The sequence below is a fragment of the Spinacia oleracea genome, chromosome 5, assembly GCF_020520425.1.
Source record: "Spinacia oleracea cultivar Varoflay chromosome 5, BTI_SOV_V1, whole genome shotgun sequence".
Taxonomy (NCBI): Eukaryota; Viridiplantae; Streptophyta; class Magnoliopsida; order Caryophyllales; family Amaranthaceae; genus Spinacia; species Spinacia oleracea.
Window position 1 is genome coordinate 114,161,492 of NC_079491.1, and position 12,434 is coordinate 114,173,925.

The 12,434-nt window shown below is 37.0% G+C and overlaps 1 protein-coding gene across 3 annotated transcripts; it reads right to left on the minus strand.

Annotated features, from left to right (window-relative positions):
• Positions 1-7,934: 7,934 nt before the first annotated feature.
• On the minus strand, positions 7,935-11,640 carry LOC130461278 (4-hydroxy-tetrahydrodipicolinate reductase 2, chloroplastic-like). Of its 3 annotated transcripts, none has more exons than XR_008921726.1 (6): positions 11,458-11,640; positions 10,941-11,170; positions 10,624-10,845; positions 10,076-10,153; positions 8,912-9,090; positions 7,935-8,281 (listed from the first exon to the last, which is right to left on the minus strand). XR_008921726.1 is itself a non-coding variant. In XM_056829295.1 (5 exons), exons 3-5 carry the CDS (start codon positions 10,822-10,824, stop codon positions 9,390-9,392), a joined length of 363 nt encoding a protein of 120 aa, XP_056685273.1. In that variant the 5' UTR covers positions 10,825-10,845; positions 10,941-11,170; positions 11,458-11,640; the 3' UTR covers positions 9,133-9,389. The 3 variants fall into 3 exon arrangements, 1 of the variants encoding a protein (XP_056685273.1); XR_008921727.1 differs by having other exon boundaries at positions 10,908-11,170; XM_056829295.1 differs by lacking the exons at positions 7,935-8,281; positions 8,912-9,090 and adding an exon at positions 9,133-9,473.
• Positions 11,641-12,434: the final 794 nt, after the last annotated feature.

Here is a 12,434-nt window from a genome sequence, read left to right on the forward strand (position 1 = left end):
CTTGCACGCACAAAGCAATGGACGCTCAGTGTTACCCTTAAGGGGTGTTGTATAGTGCGGGCATGCGACGACGAGCAAGGGAGCTCGTCGCCCATGCGGTACGTATGCAGCGGGCAAGGGCGTGGAACGAGAAGTGCAAGGCAGTAGCCTGCCTTGCGTCGAGTGCTGCGACGAGTGGGCGAATGGGGCGAGAGGCAAGGCACCAAGCAAGCAAGCAGGCTGCGCGCACGGGCAGCGAGGGATGCCTCGCCCAGCGAGCGTTGCCTCGCCACAGCGAGCGAGCTGCTGCTGCGCGTAGGCGTGGCTGCCTTGGCTTGCTGCGTCTACGCGTGGCTGCACGTGCCTTGCTATGCGATCAGTCGAGTGGGCGTTACTGCTACGTGGACTCGACGGGGCATGGGCGCAAGCCCATGGCCTCGTCTTGACCCGATTGGTTCGTTTTAATTTAATTTTGATTTCAGTTGGAAAAACGATTTTAATTAAATTTAAAATTCGTAATTTAATTTTTTTCTCGGAATTTAATTTTGAATAATTTAATTATTTTAAATTTTACTTATACTAATTATTTTACTAAAATTAAAACCTTGATTAAATTTAAATTAATTAATTTAATAAACTGAAAATATATTAAAGGATTTAAATAATAATTTATATGAGCTTTAAATTTTAATTAAATTTGTATGTTTCCGGTTGGACTAGGAAATACAATTTTATGTTTAAAATTAGTAACCATGTAAATTTCTTGGTTTTAGTGGAAGCGTTTTAGTCATAAACTCTTGATTAGGTCTACATTCCTTTAAGGTTAAAACAACTCGATTAGAATTAATAAGGATTGAATAATTTGTAGATTATTGGAAACCTTGATTAATTGCTGCAAATATTTATGTGATGCATAATATGTTCTACTAACCAGCTATGTGGGCCATTCATTGATAAATGAAGGGTGAATGGTATATTGTAAATGTACTGTTTTGCAGGTTATGGAAAGTGACTAGTATGGCCCAAATAGGATAGAAAATATGGTCTGTGTACCATTAATTTGAATGTAATATTAGTGTAAAGTACCAAAGTTTTATTGCTGTAAATATGGTCTGCGTACCATCAAATAGTTGTAATTAGTTTCAATTATAGCATATCCTATTTGAAAAAAATGGCGCCTCCCATGGTGAAATTCAAGACGGAGTTTCCCATCCATTTTCAAGATGGAGTTTGAAGTTGAAGCTTCAAGATGAAGTCGGGCCATACTAGATCACATTTATATCTTATGCATGCTTTAAGTTATTTATTGCTTTAAATATGTCTTAATTATGCATGAGATTATGGCTTGATTATGTTGCATGATTAAGGATTTTAGTTCACTTAAAATCTAACCAACATAGTAAGAGCCTTAAGTTCCAAACTTTAAAAATTGAGTTAAAAGGTGCCATGCCAAAATAACACTTACTTGGATAACCTTTATATCAATCTTAGTAATAGTTTTCCGCCATAACGAGGTGTTACTTATTGATCCTAAAGGGGTAAGGTACACAAATAATTGTGAGTACATGTTAGTTTTGGTGAAACTCAACGATATAAGTAAGGAGTCCTTTTATGTCGTGGAAAATGAGATAGGTTTATCTAATAAGTACTTAGACGTACCTATCAACCAAGAGTAGTTTCTAAACTATTAGCAAAGGCTTTGCTTACCTAAAATATTTTAGAATTGAGTCTAAATTCATAATGTGCTTAATTATTCAATGATTTAAGGGTCTTGAAATCATTTTATTCACACCTGCCGGAACACATAACTTGAATAAAATGCTTAATAAATAATAAATTATGCATGTATGCTAGAATTGAACTTAATTGAGAGAAACTATGAATGGTTATTTTTTTGTTTATTCTTTTTCAATTGTAGTTTTTACTATGGAAAACAACAATTCATTCAACATCCGCTCAATTCTCGAAAAGGAGAAGTTGAACAGGAAAACTTCCTTGACTGGCAAAGGAACTTGCAAATAGTTCTTATGCAGGAAGAAAAGGAGTATGTCCTAGAAGAGGCGATGCCCCAAGCCGCAGGCGACGGGGTCACTCAGGCAGCCCTCAATCGTTGGATTGATACCAACAAGGATGTAAAATGTCTAATGCTTGCAACCATGAGTGCAGATCTACAGAAAACGTTCATCAACTCAGATGCTTTCATGATCATTAGTGAGTTAAAGAACATGTTCCAAGATTTGGCTCGAGTCGAAAGATTCGAGACTCATAGGCAAATTCTTGAGACTAAGCTTAAGAAAGGGGAGCCCGTAAGTCCACATGTTCTCAAAATGATTGGACTCATTGAGAATATGAGTCGGTTGGATCAGCAATTCTCTCAGGAAATGGCTGTAGACACCATCCTCCATTCTCTTCATAGCGGGTATGATTAGATCAAACTGAACTACAGTATGAATAGTCTGGAAAAAACGCTCACTGAGCTTCACGGTATGCTGAAGACCGCTGAAAAGACGCTCAAAAGTTATAAGCAAGATGTGCTTATGGTGCGTGGGGGAAAGTTCAAGAAATCTGGAAAGAAGAAGAATGCTAAGAAAGGTGGAAAGAAGGCCAGCCTGACTAAGCAATCTGGCGGCACCAAGTCTAAAAAGAAGAAGGTGAGCCAACCCACTTCTGAATCTGAATGCTTCTACTGCAAGAAGAAGGGGAATTGGAAGAGAGATTGCTTAAATCTTAAGGAAGATCAGAAGAACGGAACAGTAGTTCCATCTTTAAGTATTTTTGTTATAGATTGTATGCTTGCTAATTCAACTTCTTGGGTATTAGATACAGGTTTTGGCTCACACTTATGTTCCAATTCACAGGGACTAAGAATAAGTAGAAGGTTAAGCAAGGGTGAAGTCGACCTACGAGTGGGAAATGGAGCACGGATTGCTGCATTAGCTGTAGGAACTTATTATTTGTCGTTTCCCTATGGGCTAGTTTTGGAACTGGAAGAGTGTTTCCATGTTACAAGTCTTACTAAAAACATCATTTCTGTTTCTTGCTTAGATGCTAAGGGATTTTCCTTTTTAATAAACGGCAATAGTTGTTCGTTTTATTTTAAAGAGATGTTTTATGGATCTGCTAGATTAGTCAATGGACTTTATTTATTAGATCACGACAAACAAGTTTATAACAGAAATACCTAAAAGGCCAAAAAGAATGATTCAGATCTCACCTATCTATGGCCATATAAACATAAAGCGCATAGAAAGACTTCAAAAAGAAGGAATTCTAGAACCATTTGACTTAAAGGATTATGGTAAGTGCGAATCATGTTTACTTGGCAAAATGACAAAGCAACCTTTCTCTAAAGTTGGAGAAAGAGCAACTGAACTATTGGGTTTAATCCATACAGATGTATGTGGACAAATGAGTACAAATGCTAGAGGTGGTTTCAGCTACTTAATCACTTTCACTGATGACTTCAGTAGATATGGTTATGTCTACCTAATGAAGCATAAGTCTGAATCCTTTGACAAATTCAAGGAATTTCAGAGTGAAGTAGAGAATCAATTAGGCAAGTAGATTAAGGCACTGCGGTCCGATAGAGGCGTTGAATATCTGAGCTATGAATTTGATGACCATCTGAAAGAATGTGGAATTCTATCAGAATTGACTCCTCCCGGAACACCTCAATGGAACGGTGTGTCAGAACGGAGGAATAGAACCTTGCTAGACATGGTTAGATCAATGATGGGTCAGGCCGAACTTCCAATAGAATTTTGGGGACATGCATTAAATACAGCTGCACTCACTATAAATAGAGCTCCGTCTAAAGCTGTCGAAAAGACTCCTTATGAGATATGGTTTGGAAAGCTTTCAAATGTGTCTTTTCTTAAGATTTGGGGTTGTGAAGTATACGTCAAACGATTAATTTCAGACAAACTTCAACCAAAATCTGACAAATGTATCCTTGTGGGCTATCCAAAGGAAACAAAGGCGTATTACTTCTACAATACATCTGAGAACAAGGTGTTTGTTGCTCGGGATGGTATCTTTTTGGAAAGAGCTCACATTTCCAAAATGACAAATGGAAGAAAAGTATACCTCGAAGAAATTCGAGTCGAACAACAAACTCTAGAGAATGCTCAAGATGACATTCAGGTTGAACTCAGAGATCTTTAGAAGAATCTGGTGAGAATCAAGGACCATCTAGAATGTAATATAGCCCCGCGTAGATCGCAGAGATATATGTCTCAACCGGAAAGGTACTTAGGTAATTTGACGAACGAGAGCCATGAAGTTCTATTACTTGAAAGTGATAAACCTGCGACTTACAAACAAGCTATGACGAGCTCTAGCTCGAAGCAATGGCAAGAACCCTTGCAATCTGAATTAGACTCCATGTCTGAAAACCAACTTTGGATTTGGTCGATTTGCCAGATGGCTACCAAGCCATAGGAAGCAAATGGGTTTTCAAACTGAAAAAGGACAAGGATGGGAAACTAGAGGTTTTCAAAGCTAGATTGGTTGCATAAGGTTACAGGCAAGTCCACGGTGTGGATTACGATGAAATTTTTTCAACAGTTGCAATGCTAAAGTCTATACGGATAATGTTAGCAATCGCTGCATATATATTACGATTACGAAATATGGCAGATGGATGTCAAAACCGCTGTCTTAAACGGTGTTTTAACAGAAACTGTGTTTATGACACAACCTGTGGGTTTTGAGGATCCAAAGAATGCTAAGAAAGTATGCAAGGTTAAGAAATCAATCTACAGATTGAAGCAAGCATCAAGGAGCTGGAATATACGTTTTGATGAAGCAGTCAGTGACTTTGGTCTCATCAAGAACACAAACGAATCTTGTGTATACAAGAAGGTCAGTGGGAGAAAAATTGCTTTTCTAGTATTATATGTCGACGACATATTACTTATCGGAAATGACATTCCTATGTTGAACTCTGTCAAGATTTGGCTTGGGAAATGTTTTTCGATGAAGGATCTAGGAGAAGCACAGTACATATTGGGCATCAAGATTTACAGAGATAGATCTAAAAGGATGATTGGACTTAGTAAAAGCACTTATATCAATAAGGTGCTTGAAAGGTTCAATATGGAAGACTCCGAGTGAGGCTACCTACCCATGTCTCATGGAATGACTCTAAGCAAGACTCAGTGCCCAAAAACACTCGTTGAGCGTAGACAAATGAGTGGGATACCATATGCATCATTGATTGGTTCAATAATGTATGCTATGATATGTACGCGCCAGATGTTTCTTATGCACTCAGTGCTACGAGTATATACCAGTCAGACCTAGGAGAGACACGTTGGACTGCTGCCAAGAACATTCTGAAGTACCTGAAAAGGCATAAATATGATTTCCTGGTCTATGGTGGAGATGATGAATTGATTGTTAAAGGATATACGGACGCAAGCTTCCAAACCCACAAAGATGATTTCGGATCACAGTCTGGGTTTGTCTTTTGCCTCAACGGAAGAGCATTAAGCTGGAAAAGTGTTAAGCAAAGCACTATTACAAACACTATAACTGAAGCGGAGTACATAGTTGCACATGAAGCAGCAAAGGAAGAAATTTGGCTAAGGTAGTTCATTGGCGAGCTTGGTGTAGTCCCCTCCATTAAAGGATGGGTAGCTCTCTATTGTGACAATAATGGAGCTATTGCCCAGGCCAAAGAGCCTAGACACCACCAAAGAGTCAAGCATGTAATTCGTAGTGTTCACCTTCTATGAGAATTTCTTGAAAGAAAAGAAGTCGAGATAAGAAAGATTGGTTCAATAATGTATGCTATGATCTGTACACGCTCGGATTTTGCGTACGCACTCAGTGCTACGGGCAGATACCAGTCAGACCCAGGAGAGGCACATTGGACTGCTGCCAAGAATATTCTGAAGTACCTGAAAAGGCACAAAGATGATTTCCTGGTCTATGGTGGAGATGATGAATTAATTGTTAAAGGATATACGGAAGCAAGTTTCCAAACCGACAAGGATGATTTCAGATCACAGTCTGGGTTTGTCTTCTGCCTCAACGGAGGTGCAGTAAGCTGGAGAAGCGCTAAGCAAAGCACCATTGCGGATTCTACAACTGAAGCGGAGTACATTGTTGCACATGAAGCAGTAAAGGAAGCTATTTGGCTAAGGAAGTTCATAGGTGAACTTGGTGTAGTCCCCTGCATTAGAGGACCAATAGCTCTATATTGTGATAATAAAGGAGCTATTGCACAAGCAAAGGAGCCTAGACACCACCAGAGAGTCAAGCATGTACTTTGTAGATTTCACCTTCTAAGAGAGTTCGTTGAAAGAAAAGAAGTGGAGATAAGCAAGATTGGAACTGACGACAACATCTCGGATCCATTAACTAAACCTCTACCGCAAGCGAAGCACAACTCGCACACTGCAGCTATGGGAATCAAGCATGTTGGAGAATGGCTTTGATGTCCTTATTTAATGTTTTAAAGTTTTAGAGTTTAATACTTTGTAAAACATTATTGGTTAACCATTCATATAAATGAATAGAATTCATTTTTCCATTTAATTTGTGGTTTATTAAATGATGAGTCCCTTCAATTTGACGATATATTCAAGATAGACTGTCAGGACCAGTCCTTTGACTAAGAAATGTCTATCAAGTGAACTTGAATGTCAAAAGTTGAAAATGGTCCCTGGTTGGAGTTTTCTATAAAGATGGACGCATAGAAAACGCTAGACGACTAGAATGCAAGATGACTAGTAGTTTTGTTTCTTGAACTATGTGGACATGGCAATGTCGCAATCATTTGCATTGATACTTACTTTGGGAAGACTAGTATCGGACAGACCTATGAAACTTTACTATAAGAGATGAAAATCTGTCATAAGTAAATTTCATTAAAATTATTAGACACTAATCCTCAATACTTGAGTGATTTGAGATTACTTGTTTGAGAACTGGTTACTTTGACGTTGTCAACCGTCGCACTGTAAAAGGAGGCCATAACGGCAATGCTCGGGTAATCACCTATCAAACGAAGTCTAATCTCAAGATCGCAAGATTGGGATTCTCCTCCCATAAATCGGGATGAGATGCTGAAAGTTGTACAAGGCCACTCGGAGAGCTAGAAACTGTAAAATGCATGGTCGTGCTCATATGAATCATAGGCTATGATTATTTGTTTATTTGATCAGTTGAACTCTGAAACCGAGATATACCTCTGGACATAATAAGGATGACAACTCTTACCTTATATTCATGAGCAAGCATCAAGCGACAAAGGAATTAGGCAATGCACACTTGTCCCTAAGGACAAGTGGGAGACTGAAGGAAATAATGCCCTTGGTCCAAGTATGCATTCAATGCTAAGTCTAATAAATGCGGTTCAGTATTAATTAATTATACAAGTTAATAATTCAGTGAGATCAAGTGAACTATATGCCTAGCTAGAGGCCGTTTCAGTTCAAGTGGAATTAATAATATTAATCCACAGCTTACTCTTGACTGAACCCGTAGGGTCACACACTAGAAGAAAAAAGCTCAAGTGCGGGCTCATTTTAAGGGGTTAAGTGTGGGCTTTTACATGTGCAGCACATGGCTTGCCCGCACTTGATGTTTCTCAAGTGCTGGCAAAATATTGGCAGCACTTGATACTTCAAGTGCTGCCAAGTTACAAAATGATCCCGCACTTGACAAATTTGGTGCTCCCAATTCTGCAATATGAGCCCGCACTTGACAAAGTTTGTGCTGCAAATTTTAAAATGAGCCCGCACTTGACAAATTTTGTGCTGCCAATTTTGGAAATTAGCCCGCACTTGACATAAAAATGGGCAGCACAAGCATAAAAAAGAGCCGCACTTGATATATAAATGAGCCGCAATTGATCTAGAAATTCGTTATATATCTGATATCCCTGCTACATATATTATACAATTATACCACGACCACTAGTTAAACTCCATACATCACATAAAAAAAGTATCCAATTATATAAATAATTAAATTAAATAGTATAGTATATAATTACAAATATAAAAATTGATCACATTACAATCCTATGAAAAACTAGCATCCATAATCTAAGATTCACTACAAGAAAAATATCAAAGACAAAAATCGGCCAAGGATACAATTCAGCTTGGATGGAGCATGTGAAAGTATACAAAGCTGAATAACTATGAAGACCAACAACGATAATGGGTGCTTCATCGCTGTTCTTTGCTTTCAACCATTCATAGAGGTCAGCACGGGTTAAAACATTTGCATCACATTTTTGCTGTTCTTTGCCTTTAATTTCTATTGTACTAATCATGTTTCCCCACACCTGCATCACATTTTTATGGATTAATAAGAAAATGGAATTTAGAAGGTTAAGTTCATAAAGTTGGTTAACTTAGCAGAAACAAATCGCAAAACATCATAGGCTTTAAACAACAGACACAAACGAAACAAAAACAACTTTTTAAACTTGTGACTTAATGTTCAGACTATAAATTTCAGTCAATCTATTCTCCTTGTAATGATATAAGAACTCACATGCTAAAGAAACCAGAAATTCTTAACACAAATATGCATAAATAACTCAAAGAAGTGAGCTTTTCATTCTATGCAATTGGGGTTCTTGTCCTACTCATGATGTTAGTTTGCAGAGTAAGAAAGTTTTTGCCAGTTGCGGTTAAGAGAGTCCACATCAAATTCGCTGGGTATAAATTTGGATGGGTTTTTTAGATTGTTTACAACTTGAATTGTGAACAAACTTTTAAAAAAGTAGAGACACAATTTCAATCTATAAAGTTACAGAATGGTGCAGAAACATTTAGCAAAACTTTCTAAATTCCAATGACAAAAACATGTTTCATATCAGAAACTGAAAGAAGAAGAAGAAGAAATTTTTTCAACAGCTAGAAACAAAATAGTGTTTTAAGAAAAATTTAAGACAGACAAAAAAGTATACCTGAACCATCTTCACTTCCTGAATTATTTCCCTAACCGACCTAGAAGGTCCTAAGCTAGGCATAAGCATTTCAGGCGGATCCACGAAAGTAGAATTGAATCTGTCACCATGATTATGATTTGTACCAACAGTAAGATCTGATGAGTGTGTATCATGTTTCTTTCTGTATCGGGGCCAAGCTGCAATCAATTTAGTTTGATCAATATATGGAATTCCGGACAAAAAACCAAAAGTAACAAAAACAGTATCAAATAATTACATATGATTATTGGCAGAGAAATTACTTTGGTAGTATAGTTCCTTCTCTCAGGTAAAGCCAATCATTAGTGTACTTATTTCTCTTATATACTATCTAGTCTACGGGAAGTATATAATGTAGAGAAAACATTAAGATCACCATAAGATTATAAAATTTTAAAGCATACAAAGATATACACTTGGAAACTCAGTGGTAGAAATTAAGCACCAAATTACTTTATCAGAAAATCTCCAGAACAAAAATCATAGTCTGCTTGTTGACCTCTGCCATTTCTCCCTCTCTCATTTGTTTGAAATGCAAAAGCTATTAATCAAATAAACACATTAAACAGAAGACTAGTTAATACATGTATACTATGAGAAATCTGTAGAGTAGAAAATTAGAATATGTAGTTAACTTCTTTTAATTAAATGTAAAATTAACAAATCTAGCAATTCAACATCAATAAAAAAAAAGGTCACAGTAAATCAAATTCAATTCAATCACTTAATTTATCATCAAATTAAAATGAATCACTTAATTTATCATCAAATTCAAATCAATCACTTAATTCACAGCGAAAATCATATAAAAAATTGAAAAAAATACTCGAACTCACAAACTAACCAACATAACTAAACCCTTAATTCATATTAAAAACCTAGAGCAATTAATTGAACATAGAAATCAAGATAGGAGAGAGAAGATACACTAGGTGTTAATAAACATTTAAAAAGAGAGAAGATACGTACACTAGGTGTTAATTGTACAAAAAATCAATAAACATTTAAAAAGAGGTGTTAAGTTGTTACCCGCTAACCAGTCACATTGAAGAGGTCTACTGTGATTATTATCCATCCTTAGTATTAAACAGTAAATTTTAAAAAATAGGTTTCATTCAACCAATGCATATAAGAGCTACTTACTTGATCCATAACAAAGTCTACTCCAAGTTTCTGAAAGTATGAGATAACATCCTTAACTGTCCCAGATGCATCTGTGACCTTCGAAAACAGAAGGTATATGTCATATTCAATACTTAAAAGATATGCCATGCCATCTAACCAAGGTTATGAAGTAGAAGCAGCAGAATCAAATCATATATGGCGGACAACGATGCCCAACAAATTAACGGATGTGACATGCTTGAATAAGGTTATTCAATTCCCAGAAGAAGGTTATTGCACAAGATAATGCATGTTCTTTGTTGTACAACTACAGAGGTAGAAGTATCCCCAAATCAAATATAGAACTGGTCAATATAAAACAAAGAAGAATCAATATCCATCTTAAAGCATTCAAATTTATCACAGATGAGTTTATCAAGACATGCACAATGCACATGATACATAAATGGGTCTGCTCCATGACTCCATCCAAACAGTTGATGGAAATTTCTTGTCATATATGCTGAAACCAGCTCATAAAGAATTGCATCAAAGAGCCGATGATAGAAACAAAGTACCGGAAGTACCTGAAGATATATATCCAGAAAAAGCTCCAGGGAATTGCTCAGAAATAATCTCCATTCCAACGCCAGAACCTTAAATAACCAAGGGTTCATGTATTTAATGAAGTGAACTGCGATAGATATTTTGAAACTGACTTCGGGACTATAATGAAACACCCGCTTTCCCATCTGGGGAGATATGACAGCATCATTTTCCGTATTCATGCCAAGGTCTTCAGTTATAACCTGCACAACAACAGACACATTACTCCACATATATTTCAAGATTCAAGATAACCAGGACTTACTTCAAATATCAAACATTAAGATGAGCCTCTCACCACTCCATCACTAAGAGTTGTAAGATCCTGCAAATTTGCTTTCTTGTTCTCTGCAAAGCCAGGCGCTCACTGCAATTCCTTCACCAATAGACTTTACACTTTCAACTCCGCAACTAGGCAGGACCCCAACATAAGTTCCGCTTATGCAGCTCAACTGCAGCAGCAATGTCCATCAGGGAATGCTGGTGCCAATACTATGGTCCATATTTGACACCATATTCGCTCTGAATCTGCAAAGAAAAGCAGTCGAAATCTAATAAATAAGAGGATATGATGCTAAATTTTCTTTTGAAAAGTACTCCTCATTTTTATGTTTTGACATCTTCTGTAGTTGCTAACTTTCAGTATAAAGTCAGTAACATCCAATAAGAGTAACTTTGCCTCAAAAATGTGCTAGAGCCTTTGCAAGCATTTGCTGATAAATTTCCACATAATATAAAACACAACCTCGAGTCTTAAATTCGTAATTAGCCAACAAAAAAGGAAGGATAATTACTACTTGTAGAAGAAGACTAACCAGCAAGGACTGAGAGTAAATATTTTGGCTTGCTTGAGACAGATTTCGAGTATACTTTGAAAAGTCACCTTTCCTTAGATAGAAACGAGCAGTACTTGTTAACAGAACCCTTGTCTGCTCTATTGACATGCAAATCAGACGAATTCTTCAGGAAAAGATCCAGTAAGATTTAGACCCTACAACTTGCTGCATATTCAAGAAAAACATAAATACAGAGCAAAATTGACAGGAAAAATCACATATATTCACCCAATATTCATGAAGTAACATATTTAACCTTTGCAATACAGTTCGGCATAAAGTATAAGGAGCAGCCACGACCAAGAAATTAAAAAACAAATATCAAGGGGACCACAAAATTAGAGTTCTTAGCAATAGTTAATGACGTGAATCGAACACAATATTATCAGTCCAGCAGTCCAGCCTTCACTGTGGTAAACAAAATATGCGCAACACAACTCTTTCATATATTCTACGTATGTAATCATGTTAACAATGCACTCTCATGATCATTGCAAACGAAAACCGAAGGAAGAAAAACATTTGAATCTACATATCCTACTTTCACTTAAACATATAAAGTTCCTCTATACTAATTCATGTTAACACCTTAATTCAACAAATTAACAACCAGTTCACAACAATTCAGAAATTTACCGACAATTCAAAGAATAATATTCTAACACAAGTGCATAATCAATTAAATCCGATCTAAAACAGGATCCATTCATAATCAAAACATCAATAATCACTACTATCAGTTATAAACTAACAGATTCAAGGAACAGGAGAGAGATTTTTTAATACCTGGAAAAGCCACTCGGTATTTTCTAGGGTTTGGAGAAACACAAATTGAAATTCGACTTTCAAAATTCGCGGCGGTGGGGAGCAGCAGCAGAGACGCGGCGATAGGGAGTAGCAGCGGCCATATGAAGGTTGGGAGCAGCGGCGGAGAAGCGGCGGTCGGGAGCAGCAGC

Coding starts and splice junctions, on each gene's coding strand:
- LOC130461278 (XM_056829295.1), bottom strand. CDS start 10,824: ATGAATACGGAAAATGATGCTGTCATATCTCCCCAGATGGGAAAGCGG. Junction 10,154..10,623: donor TTCTGGATATATATCTTCAG/GTACTTCCGGTA, acceptor CTGTTTTCGAAG/GTCACAGATGCATCTGGGAC. Junction 9,474..10,075: donor TAGACTTTGTTATGGATCAA/GTAAGTAGCTCT, acceptor TTTGATTAATAG/CTTTTGCATTTCAAACAAAT.